Raw genomic sequence first — 21,906 nt, 5'->3', positions numbered from 1 at the left:
TAGAAAAAAGTTACTTTTTCATATTGGCAACAAGTTTAGGTTGTGAACATTCTCTTTTCAGTAAAGGTAATGTTCAAAAAGTTTTTGAAAGAGGTGGCCGTGCATTAAATATAATTGGCTTATGATCCTTCTTTCCAAGCAGTTCAGATATCTATAAAGGTGATTGTTTCAGAAATCCCTGCTATCAATCTGAAAACCTTTCTGTCAGTGTCCAGGGAACCTTATAGCTCAATCAATACAGCAAGCCAAATTTGCTAAGAAGGGCTTGTAATAAAAGGCAACTAGTGGCTCTCGTAAAATTGTTAGATTACACTTTATAACATCCTTGACTATTGATCTACTACAGAGGTGGGACTGGGATTCCACAACATCTAGTAGATCATAAATTGTTGCCTATGAATGGAAGTTTTCAGATTTTTTAAAAAATGGAATGGTTTTTTTTTTCCATTGCAGTATTCCAAACAGGTGGATGACCGATTTGGTGCATATGTGGCTTGTGCTTCCCTAGTCTTCCTCTTCATTTGCTTTGTTCAGATCACAATAGTGCCACAGTAAGTAGATCTTTGTACATTTGCTTATCTAATATCTATCTACTGTCTGTCTGTCTGTCTGTCTGTCTGTCTGTCTGTCTGTCTGTCTGTGTTTGCCTTTATTGCACTAAAGCAAGATCGGATAGCAATTGGTGGCCCTTAAGCCTTTTTTATGGTTCTTGAAACATCCATTGCCTTTGGCAACGTTTCAACAGAATCTCATCTGCCATCATCAGGTTTATGCAAGGGGTCTTCTGAAACAACTGCTGTTACTATTTCAAATCTGGTGCTGGTAGTCTGCTTTGCTGGGATGGCCCCACCTCTTCGTTCTGATTGGTTGGGAGTCCCAGTGTCTATTGGCTTGGCTTCAGGTGTATGGTCAGTTTTTCTCCACCACATGGCAGAGCTTCATCTTTGTGGCTGGCTGGAATGTGATTTGGTTGGAGGTCTCGAGATGTGTGTGTATGGCTTCTGGGGTGTAGATTTTTCTGTCTGTGGGTGCTGGGACTCATTTGTTGACACCCAGATATAGGTCTTTGGTTATTCGGGTTTTCTTCCGCATAAAATTGGAAGTGTCTTGGCGACGTTGAGACTTCGTCGAAACGTCGCCAAGACACTTCCAATTTTACGCGGGAGAAAACCCGAATAACCAAAGACCTACATACAAACACCTGCAAAAACCTCAGAAAACATATATATATATATATATATGTTTTCGTCGATTTTCACGGGTAGAGGTATGCAAGTTTTGGTGTATTCGGGTCTTTTCCCGTATAAGATTGAGAGTATCTTGGCGACGTTTCGACGAGGTTCCTCTCGTCATCTTCAGGCTGGTGTCTTCGGCTTCATGCTTGTGTGAGGAAAGCACAAGCATGAAGCATGAAGACACCAGCCTTTCCTCGCACCTTTCCTCGCACAAGCACAAAGCCGAAGACACCAGCCTGAAGATGACGAGTGAGACCTCGTCGAAACATCATCAAGATACTCTCATTCTTACACGGGAAAAGACCCGAATACACCAAAACTTGTGTGTGTATGTATGTATGTATGTATGTATGTATGTATGTATGTATGTGTATATATATATATGGAGAGAGAGAGAGAGAGAGAGAGAGAGAGAGAGAGAGAGAGAGAGAGAGAGAGAGAGAGAGAGAGAGAGAGAGGAAGCTTTCATTTTAAAACAAGAATTATAAATAATAAATTATAAGAATTATAAAAGTAGGAATAGATGACAGATAAGTAGAATCTTTATGAATCTTTATGAATCTTTCCATTTGAAAATGTTTAATTGATACAAAGGCTTTTTAAAAGTTGAATTTTGGGACTTTTGCTCAACTGCTGTTCAGAACAGTTTCAGTCCTGTTAACTATGCAAGATATATTATCTAGTAGCATGTTCCCCCCCAAAATAAGACATTCCCTGATAATAAGCCCAGTCGTGCTTTTGAGCACATGGCAATAAGGCCAAGCGCTTATTTCAAGGTTCAAAAAAATATAAGACAGGGTCTTATTTTCAGGGAAACACGGTAGTCTCTGTGCAAGATACATTCTCAAGAAGCCTCCTGTATACATTAATCTCCATATTTTGAATACATGTGGCAGAAGAAGCTGTGGGTAAGTCACTTCAACTGTAGGCAAAGAATCTTGAGAATTTCAGGTTGGATGGAACTGCTATAAATAATAGGGATGTTTTGTACGTCAAACTGGAAAGCAAAGAAGGACTTCTGAAAACAAGAAGTCATGAATTTGTGAACATGCAGGGTTAAGCCACCATTGTAGTGATCCTGTTTTATCTGGCCTTTTTAAGCTAGGGCAGTAGGAAAGTAGGATCAGAAATGAAGAAAAATGTTAATGGTGAGGGATATCATTGATCTTCGTAAACTTTGACCTGATTAGTACTCAGATGTTGAAAAACATCTCAGAAGAAGGCATACTGTTGAATGGAACTGATCTGTTCTAAACTGATTTCAGAAAAGGGAGAGAAATGAGTATATCAAGACTCCTCCCTTTTCCAAAGGGTGACTTGGGCATCAATGTAATAGGTCCCGCCTTTCTCCCATCTTTCCCTTGCCATCTAAAGAGGCAGGAGATGTTTAGTGAAGGAGAAAATGTGGGAAGAAGAGGGAAGGATGTTCAAGAAGAAAAGAGATGGGAAGAAGCGTGGTTGCCAGGAAAATGGAATAGCTTGCCTTCAGAAGTTTTAGGTGCTCTATCATTGGAAGCTTTTAAGAAGAGACTGGATAGCCACCTGTCTGGAATGGTATAGGGCCGTGATGGTGAACTTACGGCAAGCATGCCACAGATGGCACGCGGAGCCATATCTGTGGGCACTAGCCCAGCGCATATGTGCGTGCCGGCCAGCTGATTTTCAGGCCTTCCAGTCCTACCAGAAGTTGGGAAACGGCCCGTTTCCAGCCTCTGGAGGGCCTCCGGGAGAGAGGGGAAGGCCGTTTTTGCCCTCCCCAGGCTTCAAGAAAGTCTCTGGAGCCTGGGGAGGGCTAAAAACGGGCCTACCAGGCCCACCTGTAACCTTTTTGCTGTTGCATGCCAAAAGCAGGGGGAGTACAGGGGGTTGCGCGCGCGGGGGGCGGGGAGCATTGAATTATGAGTGTTGGCACATGCACGCATGACCACACCCCACACACCCCCTCACGCTCCCCCCATTTTTGGCACGCGACGGCAAAAAGGTTAGCCATCAATGGTATAGGGTCTCCTGCTTGAGCAGGATGTTGGACTAGAAAACATCCAAGGTCCCTTCCAAATGAAATCCGCTTCAGCTGATGCTCTCCAAGTATGCCTGCCTTACCTTACTCATGAAACTTCTTAGGTCTTTAACTATCACTGTGAACTCTTCTGCTAGAGCACAAAAGGCAGAACTGGTTCAAAAAGCATCAGTAATCAAAGCTGTATCATTTACATTTTAGAGGGCTTCATCTAGGAAAACTAAACATAAATCCAAATGAAGCTTGCAGCTAAAGTCAGCCTGATCTCTGCATTGAATATATGATTTAAAAGGGATTAAAGTGCTTCGTTCTGGGTGAGTTCAGCATCTTGGAATCTTTATATCACAGATATGTGATTTTCATTGAATGAGGACTTTCACAGGATTAGATGGGCGGTCAATAAATTTCATAAATAAATATAACAGAAACACATTGACACAGCCATTTTACCTCAGACAATAAATTAAATTACAAGAAGTTTCATTAAAGTATAAGATTGCAGATGTAAACTAATACATTAATTTATATAATTATTAAGTTACAACACAGATTCATGGAAATAGAATAAGTATATATTTATTAATAGGTAATAAAACCATTTTTAAGGGATGTTGAGATAAAAGAGATTATATTTAAATGGATTAAGTGGGAGTTGGACTTGAAGCTGTACTTACATATGGTTATGCAGAAGATTACACATTCTGCATAACCCAACAACTCTGCAAAGCTTTGGACTTAATTCAGAGCCCTACAAAAGTTGCTTACAACCTATGATTTTAGTCTAACTTAATGCGCGACTACTGCGCATGCACAGAAGGCCATGCGCTTGCGCACACGCTTACATTTGTGAACCGGTAGAGAAGGTAAGTGAATCTGACGTAGTGGTTAAGAAACTGGGAGACTGTGAGTTCAGTCCCACTTTAGATTGTCTTGAGCCAGTCATTATCTCTTAGCCCTAGGGAGGAGGCAACGGTAACCTACTTCAAAAACCCACTATAACCCACAGTTTCCTAAAAAAAGGTATCAAGAGTTAGAACTGCATCAGTGAATTTGTTATGTTCTATGAGTTACGCTCCCCAAAATCTGTAGGGTATGTACAATCATTAAATTAATACAAAAGGTCTCTAAAAGCAGATGAAAACAACAACATTATCATCTTTCTCCCTGTTTAGATGAAGAGTCTCTGCCCAATAAAGTAGAGTTTTTCAGAAAGAATTTTTTTACATACATTTTCCCTCTTGTCAGTTTTATATTCTTAGGGGAAAATTCCTGGCTTTATATCTTTATTGCAAGCAATGTTTCAGCCATAAAATATCAGGTCAGATGCAACATAAAAAGTTGCTTTTAGAAACTCTGATATTCACTAAGTAGTGAAGGAATAAGGAAGGGATTGTAAATGCAGCACTCCCAAAATGGTTTATAGGATTGACTATGTTCCTCAACTGATAGGGGAATAGATGCTTTACGGCACTGAATATGCTTTGAAGGGGGCTTTGAAATTTAGTGGGGTATTTATTTTTATTTTTTTTGCAAATTTTGCAGTGATCATTCCATTATAATCAGCAGGAATGCCAGGAAAGTGGTGAATAAATTAGCAAGTGGAAGTGCTCTTTGTAGTTAAAAAAAGAGTTTGAAACCCTGCTGGCTTTCACGAGGTTAGCCTTAATGTTCCTGAGCTTGATAATCATTGTAGTTGAATTATGGATGAGGTTGCATGGCAGAAGGAATGCAAGCCTGCTCGGTTTGTGGATTTTATACATAATAAGTCAGAAAAATTGTCAAGATAAAATGTACTCTCATATATGGTAATGATGTTCAAAACTGAAATGACAGATAACTCTTAAATAAAAATCTAAATATAGTTTAGCTCCAATGGTCATTAGAAATGCCTCTGAAGGCAGCAGAATTTCTGGTGGCACACAACCACATTTGCTCTGGTGTCCTTTTGACTTTCTATAGGCATTTTTTCAGAGTAAGGAGACAAGGAGGAATGATGGAGAAATAGGAATATTGACAGCTTACCCAATATTGCGTGTGCTATAAAGAATTTGTACATGATACCAGCAAGATACTGCAATAAAATATTGTCTAATGGGATATATAAAGGCAAGTTTCTTGCCTCTACGATACTTCAGAATGTGTGGTTGAATTATTATCCTTAGTATTCCCTGCCATTTATCAAACTGCTGGGGCTTATGGGTCATTATAGTCCAGCAGCAAGTGAAGGGCTTCATACCCCCGGTTTGCTTGTTGCTGCAGACACCTCTGTAATGGAAAGCTTATCTAAAATACCAAGGAGAATGGTATTGACATTCCCAACCTGATTCTTGCTGATTAAGAAATCCAGCAAATGAGTTTTCCCATTCTCTTAATTACATGATAGAATTTATGTGAAAGTCTTTCCCTTCTCATCTCTTTGGATCAAATCCCCTTTGTTTCTCTTTTAAACTGAAGATTGCTGCACCTAGCTGAACTGTGCTAGAGAAGCTGTGTTGAAGACGCAGCTATTATCTAAATTATAAAGTTGCTATTTGTATCTCAAGGAAATTGATGATACCAGAGGAAGGCAATTGTGGGGGGAGTGGGGGACTATATCACAGAGAAAATCTGAAATACTTTTTTTCCCAACTTAGTTTCCCAAGTGGTTCATCTTTGAAAATGTTTTGAGGGTGAACTTATCAAAGAAAATCTCCCATCCCATCACTAAAATTGAACTTCTGGTAAAGCAAGGAATTGTACAGTAGATCCACATGAATGTGGACTTCAAGTGTACATTGGAGAATTCAAAACAGGGACTAGAAACAGTGTTAGGTTTGTTGGGCATAGAGACATAAAACATTCTTTTGAATAGTCCCTTTTTGTTTTGCTTTGTGGTAGAAAATTTTGTTTGATCAGTATCCAAGTCATTGCATGAGATTAAACAAGAGGCGGGTTACTAAAGAAAGCCATTTTTCTCTGAACCTTACTAATAAGGGATAACATTTGTAGTTTAGAATTGAACTGTGGAGGTCTCTAAGCTTGGAAAATGAAACATCTGGAAGAAAACAACCAAGCTCAGAGGGCACCAAGAACTCCACATTTCTTAGCCTAAAAATAGACTGTCAGGGTTCCAAGTAACACCCCCAACGAAAGAAGACTCTGAGGCTTGAGTTTCCTCAAAGTTCCTTTTTACTGAAGATGTTGTATTGGCACATCTGGGAAAACCCGAATCTGAAAGTTTCCAGATTTTCCCCACCCAAGTGAAAGTTCAAGTCCCTGCCCAGCACCCTCATGTCCATCACATGGTCCAATCATCAACTGTCTAAACTGGAGACACCTCCCAGTCAACCAACTCCAGGTGTCAGGGCAATGCGTCCTTGACTCTCTCAGAAAAGAATGTTATTTTGACTACATATCACCTATACTCTATGCAATTCCCCCTCCCATTTTCCCACAGAAGAATATGTGGCAGGCCTAAAGGCCCAAATGTAAAAGATGGCTTCCAGGTCTGACATAGAAAAGATTGGGCTATTGGAAATAAATAGAGAGCATGGATGAAGATGGATGGATAGAAAAAGTGTTGACCAAGATAAGCAAAGGGGGCAACCCAAAAGCTGTAACGCTTTCAAAAACACCTATTAGCCTTTAAAAGAAAGCACTGAGAGCATTAGCACAGTACTGCAAGGAGAACTAGCAAGAATTCAGTTATCTAAAAATTAAAATCATGGCATTTGCCAAAAGCCCCAAGAGCCATTCTTGGAGCATAAATGGACAGAAGATCAAGCAGGTCTCCTCTTTCAGTTACCTGGGCTAGTCTGTCATTCTGTTAGCAATAGGAAGGCCACATGGACTAAGTTGCTGAAAATGCTCAGAAGAGCTCATCTGCTATCCTTTAATTCTGTAGGATAAAATATGGCCACTGTAGTAGTAGTATTATTCTTCTCATCTCCTCTCCCCTCCTCTCTTATTGCTATCATTATTATGATAATTATTACTCTGTTGTTTTGCATGTACACTGAGAGATTCTGCACCGGAGACAAATTCCTTGGGGGGGGGGTGTCTAATCACACTTGGCCAAATAAAGTATTCTATATACCTGCAACATTCACATTATTAGAAGCCAAGTCAATATTACACCTTCTGTATAGTGCCCAGCTAGGCCCCCTTCTCCAATTTTGCACCATTAGAACTTGCATAATTGAAATTTTTAAAAGGAGCCCTTCAAGTCTCAAATTGTGTGTCTAAAACTACCTTGCAACTAGAAACAGGGTTCATGAAAGTGGAGGCGAGAATGTGGGTGACCATACTCAATCATTAGTCCTTTTTCCATGATTTTCAATCCACATGGAAATCAGGCAGTGGCAACTAAAATTTCATCCTTGGGTTTTTCGAGAGATCTTTTACTCAAGCCGAAGCATTCATTAAACAGTATGTAGCAAATATAGAGTACCAGTTGGATCTAACCTTTATTGCCAGGGAATCCAAGAGGGATTCTGCCTCCCCACATAGGTAAACTTGAAATCCCTAAACACTGGAGGGGCTGTTACAATGGTGGGTTGCTACCGGTTGTATCCGGATCGGCGAACCGGTTGCAGCAGGAGGCTCCACCCACCTGCACCGGATGCTTCTGCGCATGTACAAAAGCATTGCATGCACGCACGCACACGAGTGAACCGGTAGCAACTGTTTTTACAACCCACTACTGGGCTGGTACCCTGGCATGATATAAAGCAGTTGTCCGTGAAGGCTGATACAAGAAAATTCCTCACCTGAAGAGACAATGACCTTTTGATTTGGAAAACACAGAAACAACAGAGCATATGCTTCTCCAATGCCTATATTATAGAGCTATCCATACTAGTCTCATCTCACCATTACTGCATAAATACCCAGGGCACACAGGACAATTCCACACTTCCCTGCTGCTTAGATGCATTGTTGCCAGATTCTGCACAGCAGTGCTCAAAATTCATTGGATGATGACCTGTGCCATCAATTAAACTTAATGAGCATCTGGTTTGCCTATTAGAGTACTATGTAAGTTGAACTTTTTATGCTTCCTTACCCTTCTAATGCTCCCACCGCTCCTTTTAGATACCTTTTAGACATACGTGTATACATATACTTTGTTTTAATACGTTTTAGTTTTTTGTATTTTTAATTTTTTTCCCTTATTTTTAGTCTCCAATGCATCTTCTGTGCTATTTAATTGATTGTACCCCACCCACCTTATGCTGATCTAGGATGATAATAGAGATTTGGTATGATTTATGGATATTGCAAGCTGTAGACCCACCTGACTTTGTTTTCTGGTTTCAGCTCCGTGTTCATGCTGGCATTTTACCTATCCTGTTTTGTGATATTGACCACACTAGTGTTTGTTTCAGTCATTTACTCCTGTGTAAAGGTAAGTTGATTCCTGATGCACTGTTGTAATCAATTATCCTTAAAACACTAAAACAAGAGTTTGGATGGAAAAGGGCTACATTAGGGAGTAACATATTAGGAACCATATTTCAAAAAGAGGAACAATAGGAAAGCAGTGGAGGAAGTAAAGAGTTAAATTTTTATTAATTTTAAAGGTAATTTAATTAATAAATATGTTAATATAATTACTCCCCAAGTACTTAATAAGTTTTCCCATCACAGCTCAGCAGCAATTTTTCAGATGGCTTTTGTGGGGTGAAAGATATGTTCTGAAACAAGAAAATATTAAAGTGATAGGCGTTTATATATCCCTTACTTGTAAATTAATAGAAAGTTGATTTTAAAATTGGAAAATTGCTCTCAATCTTAAAATGAGATGAAGACAATAGGAAATACTATTCTTCAAATATGAGAACAGCATTTTTTTCAGTGAATATCTGATAGGTTAGAAGCAATGCCAATCCTATTGGAACATCAATTCACATGGTTTGGTATTGTTCTACTGTTGCCATATTTGGGGCTGAAATCCATAGGACTTTTAATATAACTTCAGAGGAAAGATTGTTTTTCAATAATTTCTTTTCTTGTTTACATATGGCATTTATCAGGATACTTAGAACTGTGCACGGGGAATGGCCAACAAGGGGTGAAATCCAAAATTTTTCCCTACCGGTTCTGTGGGCATGGCTTGGTGGGGGTGGCAGGGGAAGGATATTGCAAAATCTCCCCACTCCAGGGGAAGGATACTGCAAAATCTCCATTCCCTCCCCTCCTGGGGGAAGAATATTGCAAAATCTGCATTCCCACCCTACTCTGGGGCCAGCCAGAGGTGGTACTTGCCGGTTTTCCGAACTACTCAAAAATTCCGCTAACGGTTCTCCAGAACCTGTTAGAACCTGCTGGATTTCACCCCTGTATTATTATCATTGTTGTATGCAAGCATACATTCGGTTGGTTTGATAAAGCACAAAATTGTATGTTTACACAAGCAATAAATAGATATATGTGTTCGTTTATTATCCATCATCATGACAGACTTCAGGCTAAAGCCAAATAGACAGTTGACTTTAGCCTGAAAGTCACTAAAGCCCACCCTTCCTTCCAAAGCGTTCCAAAAATACAAATCTTTGCATCTGATGATGCCATTAGTCAATATAGCCTGAGGCGCCGTATATCCTTGACTGGCCCCATCAGTCCCTTCCCGTTTTGTCTGCTGTACAAAACACAGCCGCAACACAAATATTCTGATTTGCTTTACAAGGAGAAAAAAGTCAGTAAGAATCTGTTAACTTTGGCTAACATTGGCTAATGAAAGACCCAATGATAAATCTAGCAATTAAAATCATGAACTTTCCAGCTCCCTGGCATGTTAACTTAAATGCTTAGACTCTGAACTGTTATCCAAAAGCATTTTGATGTAGACAGTTCTGATGGTGGCCCGCTCTGAATTAACTCCTGCATTTCTGAGACAACCACCCATTTTTCCTGCCCCACTCTTGCAAAACTCATGGTTTACTGCCTTCTTGGTCCTTTGCTTTCCTTTCTTCTTGCACATTTTTCCATATCTTTCAACCCATCAGTGCCAAACCTTGGAACGTATTGATGGCCGCTTAACCTTTCCCATTAAACATTTCCATCCTAAATTATTGTTGTTCTCTGCAAGGTCTCCTGCTTCATGAAATTATATTTCTCCTTCATTAACATGAAGACTTCGTTTTTATACTTCCTATATAGGCTATTTTGCTCAATTATGCAATTTTGAAAAAAAATTCTTACCAAATGATCAAATGACAGGCAGTTAGGTTCTTGGATAGATACAAAGAGTGATCTCTTTTCCAGGTTTAAAGTATTATGTTTCCAAATATCCATCAGTCAACACCAATCATAAATATATCACCATTTATTATTTTTATTTTTTAAAAAAACCCATTACAGGTAATCCTCAATTTATGACCGCAATTGAGTCCAACAGTTCGGTTGCTAAGTGAGACAGTTGTTAAGTGAGTTTTCCCTCATTTTACAGCCTTTCTTGCCACAGTTGCTAAATGAATCTCTGCAGTTGTTAATTCTGGGATACAGATGATAAGTGAATATGGCTTTCCCATTGACTTTCCTTGTCGGAAGGTCTCAAAAGGGGATCACACTTGACCATGGAGATGCTGTAATGGTTGTAAATCAAATCAGACACAATTTTATGACCTTTTTATGATGGTTGTTAAACAAATCACCCACCAGGGTCGTTAAGCAAACACCCTGGTTGTAAATGCAATCCCGTCCTTCCAAATGTTAACTTTTTGCCAGAAATCAACAAAAAAAACTGGCACAAATCATAATCACTTGACCACAGGATACTGCAATGGGTCATACATGTGACCTGGTTGCCCAAATTGAGATCACTTGAATATGGGGAAGGTGATGGTCATAAGGGCGAGGAATTGACTTTTTTCAGTACCTTTACTTTGAATGATTTCTAAACAAATGGTCGTAAGTTAAGGATTACCTGTAATTTTGTTTTCAATGCGGTGCATAATTTATTTCTGCCAATATAAAATGGAGTGGTACTTTACTGTGATTCATCCATAACAGTAAGAGTTGCTGTTGTGCTATACTTTTAGTTTAACCAGAAGAGCGTTGTCAAATATTGTTGTTTGTATTATCACCATCTTCATCATCAACATTAGTAATATGATACTGCATTTTGCTGTGTCTTATACCAGGTTCTTTTATGTCTCTTCTTTTCTAATCCATTCCTTTGCCTATACTAGAAAACACAGAGAAATTCTTTGTCTTGTGGTGCCAGGGAGAGTAGCAGCTTAAAAATAATCAACATTGCAGTGGATTGTTCCCCTCTCTCTCGTTTTGTAAGAGTTGTCAACAAATCCATGTTTCCTATCATCAAAGAGTTTCATGATTATGTTTGTGTTTGAAGGAAGCAAAAGTCCTTCTCTAAGTGCAAAAAGGGGAGGTTGATGGATTTAGTCATTGCTAAAAGACTAATTGGGTTTCCCCCCCCCTCTTTTTTTAAAAAAAATTGCTTAGAAGCTAGTTGATGAAATAATAGTGATGGATATGGGAGCTGCTATTTCTCTTTTGTTTCCAGGTTTTTCTCTAGGAATGGTAGTGGAGAGGACTATGATGAGCTGAAATTAACACTCAGCAGGGAGGCTTTTAACTTCTATCGAGTTTCTGCATTTGCATTCTGAGCCTAAAGTATCTGTTTGGTCTCCATGGATTTGTGACATTAAAAATGTGTGTGGGAGAGTTGAAGGGGAAAAAAACACTTAACACCAAACAAAAACCTAGTGATAGTAAGAGAAAGGGAAAAGTGGGGGAGAGGAAGAGGAAGAGGAAGAGGAAGAGGAAGAGGAAGAAACAAAGGAGAATAGGATTGTCTAAGCATGCCAGGATAAGAACCTCAGCAAACATGCTGTCAGATGTAAATGCCTTATTCCCTAATGTGTAAATAATGTATATATGGGATATCAGGGGTTAACTTATTCTTTGACTCTTAATGTATTCATAATTCACCACTCCCACTCTTGGCTCCACCCTTTGTATATATAAGGAGCCACCTTCACCATTTTCTTTGCTTCTATCTGTGAATATTCAGTGAATATAGAATGCCTATTATAATTAAAGAGAAATATATTTAAACCTCTAACTCTTATTATTATTATTATTGAGTCTGATCCTGAAAATATTGCAACAAGCTGGTAGCAGAGGATGGTTAATTGACTCAATAAATACCTAAAAATGTCTAAGAAAGATAGACCCAACACCAGGGCCTACAGCAAAGAAATAGAAACTGAACAAGAAATAATCAACGAATCCACAAACGCGATTTCGAGAGAATCCGAAGAATACACCACTGAAGAAGAAGAATTAATAAATGAAAATGATGGCCAGGAGGAAATCGAAATAGAAAATAACGAACTCAGGTCAGAGATATTGAAGTTATTAAAAAGCCAGAAGAATGATGAAAGCCTCATCGCGAACCTCCAAAAGATGCTGAAGAACAGCGGAGCAGCGAGAGAGAAAAACATTGCTAAAGAGAAACCCAAAGACCAAAAAACTGTGAGTGATATGACTACAGAGAAAGTCGTTATGAAAAAGAAAAAATGTGATCCCGCGCGAAATTTTGAATGGCAGCCATCTTGGTTTCAACAAGCCTCCAAAGTGAGCGAAGCAGAGCCAATCAAAATGCTCAGTTCAAAATTTCTGGCGCGAAAAACGTTATCAGACAACGAAAGTGAAAAGGAGAATTCAAACTCTTCGGAAGAGCCAGAATCAGAAAGTGAAGACGACTTAACGAAATCCCAAGTAAAGTCAGCAATGAAGACGCTTTTTGCTGCATTTGGGCCAAAATTAAAAATTTCCAAAGCGCCAACGAAGAAGCAAGCGAACAAGCCGATACTTCAAGACCTGCACGCTCCCATCCTGACTTCGAGAGCGACGACGCCCGAGCCCAGAGAGCCATGTCGATTCCGCCCTACACCGCAGACCGAAGCAAGTGCCAACGCACCCAAAAGAAAGAGAAGAACAGTCGCCGCCATCAGAACTCCTAAGACCGAGCCAGAGACCGACTCGTCTGAAGAGGAGCGGAGCGAGCGAGCTACAATGGAGAGAACCTTCCACGACGACGCCAAAGAAGAAATGAACAACGCGCATGTGCGAAACTACGTAGACGGTCCGGAAAGACTTGAACTGGCCAGAGAACCGCGCAGACTCGTTGCGAGCATCCCCATGCCGTTTTGCAATTTCCTACACTTGCGAGACCACGGACTACCTCAGGTTGTAAGTAATGGACAAAATAATGTGGGAAACTTACCCAGTGACTTCCCAAAACTTAGGGTTGATGGCATTAATTTGCAAGAATGGTATCAACAGCTCCAGGTTGTCTTTATGAAAGAAAATTTACTATTTTTTATCACTAGTCCCCCAAGAAGACCTTGGACTTTAAAAATAGATTGTTTACACCATAAGGCATTTTTCTTAATAATATCTAGCGTGTCTCCTGCAATGTATCATAGCATCAAACCAAATCTAACTGTTTCAGAAATAATTCAATGCATGTTTAATTTGTTTCACAGCGATAGTGTAGCTACCACCACAAGAATGTCTAAGGACTTCTTTTCTTCCAGAGTAAAACCAGGGGTTTCCATAAGTGAGCATTTAATATCTTTAAACAAAATAAGAGCTGAGCTGCATTTGAGGGGGGAAGTGATTTCAGATCAAACAATGAAAAGTGTTATTATCAACTCACTTGATTCATCATGGGATAGTTTTATGTCACACTTAGACACCATCAATCTAGGATATTTATCAATAGAAAATCTGTCTAACAAATTGATAGCAGAAGACAATTCAAGAAAAAATCGTTATAGCAATCACACAGAACACAAATCTTTTAGGAAGGTAGCTTTCCAAGAAAAATATAATGAAACTTTTAAATGCCACAATTGTGGGTCCAGGGAACACAATAGAAGAGATTGTCCCAAAATTTCAAAGGAAAGACATAGGTCAGAATATAGGAATAAATACAATTATAGACAGTCTTCCACAGATAGACATAAATATAGAAGCCCACCAAATTACAGGGAAAGTAGAGGGGGCAGAGAAAATTCAAAAGAGAGAAAATCTGGTTCACTGAATGGACTAAATAAACAAGACAGCACTAAAACGCAACAAAATGAGAACAATAATTGGCTTATTGATTCTGGGGCAACTAATCACACCACTAATAACAAAAATATATTGTCTTCATTTACAGAAGATAAGTTTGTAATAAAGGTAGCTAATCAAGAAAAAGTTCAAGTATTAGGCAGAGGGAATGTGACCTTGCCTGGTCTAGGAAAAATAGAGGGGGTATTGTTAATACCAGAAATACCTCATAACATACTAAGTGCCATAAAACTAAGCAGAGATTCTGACATCAATATAGTTTTCTCAAAGGGAAAAGCAACTTTAGAGAAGAATAAAACAAATGTAGGCACTGTGATGATTAAAGGAGGCCTACCCTATCTGATAACAAAAGAAAGATGGTTACATAACATTGATTCAAATATGGAAGATTGTATTGAGGCAGATGATGAAAATATTAATAACAGTGACAATGATGAATGTAAAATATCTCATGATCACACAGATACACACAATGAGAAGAAACCAAAAATAGGTAAACCAATTCATGACGAGTGTGCTCACATCTTACATAGGAAGTTAGGACATGCAAGCTTTCCTGTAGTACAAAAAATGACTGAACACGCAGAAGGTGTCAAAATAAAAAATTGTGAAAATTATTTGGAATGCTCAGTATGTAAATCTACTAAACTAAAAACTAGTCCCAGGCCAAAAAAATCCACCAGATCAACTAACAAAATTTTTGACTTAGTACACATGGACTTAGTTGGCCCATTAACTCCATCAATCACTTATAGAAAACGTTACTTCCTAACAATAGTAGACGATTACAGTCGTTATGGTTTTGTTTACACATTAAAACACAAGGATGAAACCTTTCAAAAATTTAAGGAATTTTACAAACGCATAGAAACACAACATAATATCGGAATAAAACAAATTATGACAGATAGGGGATGTGAATTCATGTCTAAAGAATTCTCCCAATGGTTAAAGGATAGAGGAATGCTACATTACACGTCTAGTCCATTTTCTGTGTTCCAGAACGGGATTGCAGAGAGAAAGAATTCCACATTACAAACCATGATTAGGTGCACATTAGAGGATGCTGGTTTAGGCAAACAATTTTGGTCAGAAGCCTTACATTATTCAAATTACACTCAAAATAGAACCTGGTCCAGTATTGTGAATAAGACACCATATGAGGTGATGTATAATAGGAAACCAAAATTAGCACACATGCACATATTTGGGGTCACTGCAGACGTACACATACCTAAACAGTTGAGAAGAAAGGGAGAAGACGTATCCAGAAGACTAAGATTTATGGGATATGAAACTGGCACCAAAGGGTACAGATTCATTGATAATAATAACAAATTTATAGTTTCCAGAACAGCTGTGTTCCATGAACAGGCCAACTGGTCTAAATTACATCTTAATGAAATATTTCCAAATAAATGCAAAGATACAAAATCTCGTGAGGAAGGGACAATAGAAAATCAAAATATCAACAAAAATAAAAACAAAACCAAAACATGGACAAATAGTCAACACAAAATAAAGACAGACACATTAACAAAAAAGGAAGCAAGATATTTGCATGACTACCATAGCAAACCTGAAAGAGCTATTAGGAACAACAGAAATCAAATACCAAATAAATACAGAGATTACATAATGCATATGGATGGTGAACAAATAACACCTAATACATATGAGGAAGTATTAAAACTCCCTCGTGAAGAAAAGGAAAAATGGGAACTAGCTATGAAAAAAGAGATGGAAAGTTTGCAAGGATTAAATGTATTCACACCTGCGATTGCACCTAAAGATAAAACAATTATTGGTACCAGGTGGATTTATAAAATTAAGAACCTAGAAGGAGGCAATACCCTATACAAAGCTAGATTGGTTGCACAAGGTTATGCACAAAAATATCCGGAGGACTATACTGACACGTACTCCCCCACAGTAAGAACAGAGAGTGTTAAAACAGCTCTAGTAGTAGCATCCGCACTCAATCTTGATGTATTTCAATATGACATACAGACTGCGTATCTACACGCAAAACTAGATAAGGAAATATATGTAAGAGCACCTCACAGTCAATACACTAATAAAAATGAAATTTGGCTATTGAACAAGAGTTTATACGGATTAAAGCAATCTGGCAAAAGATGGTACGATTGCTTGGTAAAAGTACTTAAGACCATGGATTTCAACGCTACCACTGCTGATAACTGTTTCTTTGTCAAAAAGAGTGATGATTACATTGAATTTGTATTGATTTATGTAGATGATATTTTATATATAGGAAAACACAAAGAGAGAAGAGAAATCTTTGTAAACAAGCTAAATGAACATTTCTCGTTGAAATCTCTAGGTAAAGTAAACAAATACCTTGGTGTACAAATTAACAAAACTAGAAGGGGATTCAAACTTACTCAGAAAGATAAGATTATTGAACTTCTAAACAAATGCAATTTAAACAATGCCAAACCCTGTGACACTCCTATGCAAACTGATTTCCTTAGAAATACTGATGAATCTTCCCCTGAATTCAAGGATAATACATTTTATAGATCAGTCATAGGTTCACTTCTTTATATATCTAATTGGACCAGGCCAGATATTGCATTACCACTCAATTTATTATCAAGGCACGTTAGCAAACCAACAATGTATCACTGGGAAGCTGTCAAAAGAATTTTAAGATATCTGAAAAGTACATTAGACTTTTGCCTAGTATTAGAACCTAGTGATAATAAAGAACCAAAACTTACATGTTATGCAGATGCGGATTGGGCTGGAGATATATCATGCAGAAAAAGTACTTCTGGTTATATTTTTCTGTTAAATGACTGTCCAGTTTACTGGTACACTGGTAAACAAGAACTGGTAGCCACTTCAACCACAGAAGCGGAATATGTTTGTTTATCCAAAGCTGCAAATAACCTTGTATGGTTTAATGATTTAATTTCAGATGTTTGGAAAAAACCTGCTTTGCCTTTTGTTATGCATGAAGACAATAAAGCAGCCATTGAAATATCTAGATCCGATGCCATTGGACAAAGATCCAGGCATATAGATATAAAATTTAAGCATGTGAGACAATTGTCTCAAGATGGATTTATCAAAGCAGTGCATTGTGATACCTCTGAACAATTAGCTGACATATTGACGAAGCCTTTACCTTCTAAACAGCACAAATACTTAACTTCCAAATTGTATGTCTTATATTGTCCTGAATCTGAATGTAATTGGTGTTGTATAGCGAACCGGCATTTAGAGGGGGATTTGTCAGATGTAAATGCCTTATTCCCTAATGTGTAAATAATGTATATATGGGATATCAGGGGTTAACTTATTCTTTGACTCTTAATGTATTCATAATTCACCACTCCCACTCTTGGCTCCACCCTTTGTATATATAAGGAGCCACCTTCACCATTTTCTTTGCTTCTATCTGTGAATATTCAGTGAATATAGAATGCCTATTATAATTAAAGAGAAATATATTTAAACCTCTAACTCTTATTATTATTATTGAGTCTGATCCTGAAAATATTGCAACACATGCATTTCAGGGTCCTCAAATTCATTTGTCAACATACTTTGAACTTTATTTATTCAAGATAATATTGATAACTATTGGGCCACTTTTGTATCTTTGATAATGTATCCATCAGTTTTTAGGATGATCAGATTTAATTGTAGTTTGTTTGTTACACTCCAAAGATATTTCTGAGGTTTTAGGGCATTTTCATTTGTCAGCATTCATATCACCAATTGACTATTTTGTTTGTCTTTGTTGTCCACCTAACCTTGATCTTCCTTAACCCTTTTTATATAAGAAAAGTCTAAATAGTTTACAACTTGGAAACAGAACAGAATACTGAAGATTTTGTAAGCATATTTAAGTTGATATATCTTTCTCGAATTAGGCTTTGATCACATAGCGAAAACAAGGGTGGATCTGATCATAAAACATTCCTAATTTTAGATGCCATTCTCTGATTTTCACCTAAAATCTATTATAACTACCAGGGAGAATGAAGTCAATATAACAAGTTATAGTTATTCAACAATCATATATCCCCGCTGAAAAAATTACATCAATGTGGGGAGAGACAGTTGGCCATTAATTCATTCTTGGGCAATTAAACATTAATGCCTGTAGCATTTCAGCATGCCATTATTGGAAGAAATATCCATCTGGGTTCAGTTCCAGGTGGGGAGAAAGACACTGGAAACATAGAGACTGCTTGGAAGGATGGTTTAATGGTGAACAGAACCACATGGGTTTGAAGTCCTGGGTAGCTGCCCACATGGAGAAGAGAAATTATATATATTTATACCCTCTCTTGGGCCTTGCCTTTGAGTTTCCTGTTCCTGTGGAAGAAATGTATCCTATTGGCTGTCAGACTCCCAGGGGGCGGGGTCTTAGCTAATTTTGTAGGCTGTCTGTGTCCCAGGCTTGGTTGAATGTTGCTGGGTGATGTAATGAAGGGCAATTTCCTATTGTGGCTGAATGGCTTTGCCCTGAAGGATAATCCCATCATCCTGGAGCTGAGATCTTTTGTTTTGTAGATAGACTGGTCCAGTCTTTTGTCTTGTAGATAAGGTGGCACCAAAATATCTGCTGGGGGCAGGGAGCTGGGGTCTTTTGTTTCTGTTTCCCTTAAGATCTTTATTTCTCTTGGGAATTTATTTGGAATAAAAATTACAAATTAAGAAAATCAGTAGCATACAAGGAAAATCTATACAAAATGCTATATCGATGGCATCTAGTGCCTGCAAGATTGGCGAAGAGATATCCAAATTTAAGTCCCAAGTGCTGGAAGTGTAACCACCCCAAGGTACCTTCTTTCATATGTGGTGGCTATGTCTTGAAGCGAAGAGGTATTGGAGCAAAATACAACATTGGTTATAAGAACTAATCAACAGCAAGATTGAACTGATTCTGGAAACATTTTTCCTGGGGGTGCTAAAAACTAAACATGACAAAATAATAAGGTACCTGATTTTACAAATACTTACAGCAGCGAGAATTGCTTATGCGCAATATTGGAAAGGAAATAATGTGCCACCAGACGGATTAATTATTCAAAAAATATTTGAATGTGCCGAAATGAACAAATTAACTTTAGAACTAAAAGGAAAAGAGGATTCAGAATACAGTGCAATATAAAACCATAATAAAAATATATTTTAAAAAAAGATTTATTTCTCTCTTGAGGAGAAATATTCTGCTTTTTTAATATTTCTCCTAGAATATTTCATTCTTCTAGGAGAGGGGTGGGTGCTAACTTTCTATACCATATATTTGTACAAAATTATAGTTTTAAATATCTTATTTTCTCACTCTATACAGCTGTTTCCAGGTCCACTCCAGACTCTTTCACGGAAGATTGTTCAGTCCAAGACCAATAACACCCTAGTCGGGGTCTTCACTATTGTATTGGTTTTCCTCTCAGCCTTTGTCAATATGGTATGTTACATTTCCCTTTTGTGGTTGAGCTTTCGTGTGAATTATTAGTACTGCAGAAGCTGAAGAGTAAGGCTTCAGAGTCTTTTCAAAATGTTGCTGTGGATTGGTAATTATTAATATAAAAAATGTAGAATGATCATACACAGTGTATTTAATTTGATTAGATTTAATATTTAATAAAGAAAAATAAATTTTACTTTGTACATACCTCCCTTCCTTGCCCCAAACTATTTGTTAGAGTATATCACTACAGGCTATACAGTATATTACAGGCTATTCTGTCTCTTTTGTAACTGACATGTAATTTGATTTTAGAAGAATATTTCCTTAAAAACTTGTGGATATGTATCAAGCCTCCATAAACTTCTGCAGCCCCTGTTTAAAACCATATAAAGCAGTGATGGCTAACCTTTTCCAGACAGAGTGCCCAATGCGTGCATGTGCCCAAACCTCCAAAATGCAATGCACGCACAGCCCCCATGCAAGTGCCATGCCCCCCACACACATGCGCACTGGGGCCCCACACACACCCCATGTATGCACATGCCCCCCTGCACACACCCTGTCCCCTGCTCACACCCTGTCCCCTGCTCATGCGCGGCAGAGACCTGACAACCAGCTGGCTGGCGGGAGGTGCATGCATATGCACGACAAAGCTGAACTGGGGCGACGGCTCGCATGCCCACAGAGAAGGCGCTGCATGCCACCTATGGCACGTGTGATATAAAGGGTCACCTTTATGTCAGCAAATACATGCGGTGTGGAAGGAAATATTTCCTTTTGTTTGTTCTTAAGCTCTCCACAATTTATCTTCAATGGAGAAACCTAGATTTTAACACTATAGGCATATGCACTGGTATAAAGAACTACCCCTGAAGATATGTATACACTGTGAGGTGCAAAGAATGTTGCTTTGATTAGTGTTCTTCTTGGATTTGTCTTTGTTTGATGTTTATCTCTTGTTTTCTACCAGTTCACCTGTAGTACTGTGGACCTTCTCGACTGTATAGCTGCAGAGCATAATCTCACTCCTCCTGAGGTGAATTTGTGCCATATTAGGGATTCCAATTATAGCCTGGAAACCACAGAAGGATTCTGTGCTACTTCCCAGCCAAACTGTAACTTTCCAGAGGTATTTGTTTTGTGCTGTAATGTGGGTGCCTTTGTTTTGGGTAAAAATGGCGTAACATCCTGATGGGGGGTCTTCCTCATTGTATTGGTTTTTCTCTCAGTCTTTATCAATATAGTCTACTAAAATGGCGTCATCTGCTCCGTAGAATCCTTTGTTGAAACAGGGCTTGGGTTTTGTACTTTTGTACTCAACTCTTAATCTCTCTGTATGATCTTTAGGAAGAATTCTTCATGTTCCATACAATGACGTCATGAAATCTCCTTCAGGCTGAGGAGTGAATAATCTTATTTCAGAATGTTCCCACGTGTAATCAGACTTTCCCTTGTAAAATTAGGACACCACAGGGAAAGCATTAGTGTAGCTCCTTTTCAAATTGCTGCTTTCTATGCAATGAACTTGGAGCTTTGCTAAGTGGTAGGACGCACACCCTCTTATATAAAACTAAATGCATTCCTAACGCAAGATGAGATTATTGAGTAACTTTCAAGAACACATTCAATTGCTAGGCAGTCCCATTCTGGAACCCACACCCTTAAAGCAGTATGCTTTTCCAATTGCACTGTATAGAGCAGGGGTATCAAACTCACGGCGTCACAGCGGTGTCACGTGACGTAGTAGGACTTTTCCCCCTTTCGCTAAACTGGGCGTAGGTATCCGGCCCATGGGCTGGGAGTTTGACAGCCCTGGTGTAGAGGTTTCTCTATGTATCTTATATATCTCAGCCTGCAGATATTGTAGTTGGGGGTAGGGGGAGGAGTTCACCATGGGAGGAAAGATTCAGCAAGGCCTCTGTGGACTGCAAAGATTGCAGCTCTCCAAACATGTTACTTGGACATTAGTCCCACCAAAAAGAATAAGGATATGTATGCAAAGATATATACAGAATTGCAGTGTAAATCTGCCCAACTTAAAAAGACTCCAGTCTATTCCATGCTTGTCAGGGTATTTTAGGGGTCTCTGTAGGTTCTGCACAATCCTGGAG

The 21,906-nt window shown here is 38.5% G+C and overlaps 1 protein-coding gene across 1 annotated transcript in view; it reads left to right on the top strand.

The window, feature by feature from the left end:
• ADCY5 (adenylate cyclase 5) overlaps positions 1–21,906 on the top strand; it is a 243,840-nt gene that overhangs the window by 200,137 nt on the left and 21,797 nt on the right. Inside the window, exons 11-14 of the mRNA XM_060687913.2 lie at positions 454–551; positions 8,551–8,638; positions 19,676–19,792; positions 20,766–20,924. Coding sequence (XP_060543896.1) covers positions 454–551; positions 8,551–8,638; positions 19,676–19,792; positions 20,766–20,924 — 462 coding nt within the window. The remainder of the gene's footprint in view (positions 1–453; positions 552–8,550; positions 8,639–19,675; positions 19,793–20,765; positions 20,925–21,906) is intronic.

Source organism: Pantherophis guttatus, chromosome 1 (assembly GCF_059756535.1).
Source record: "Pantherophis guttatus breed Tessera chromosome 1, ASM5975653v1, whole genome shotgun sequence".
In the NCBI taxonomy this organism is placed as follows: Eukaryota; Metazoa; Chordata; class Lepidosauria; order Squamata; family Colubridae; genus Pantherophis; species Pantherophis guttatus.
The sequence above is the reverse complement of the archived record's forward strand: the minus strand, read 5'-3'. Positions and strand labels throughout refer to the sequence as shown.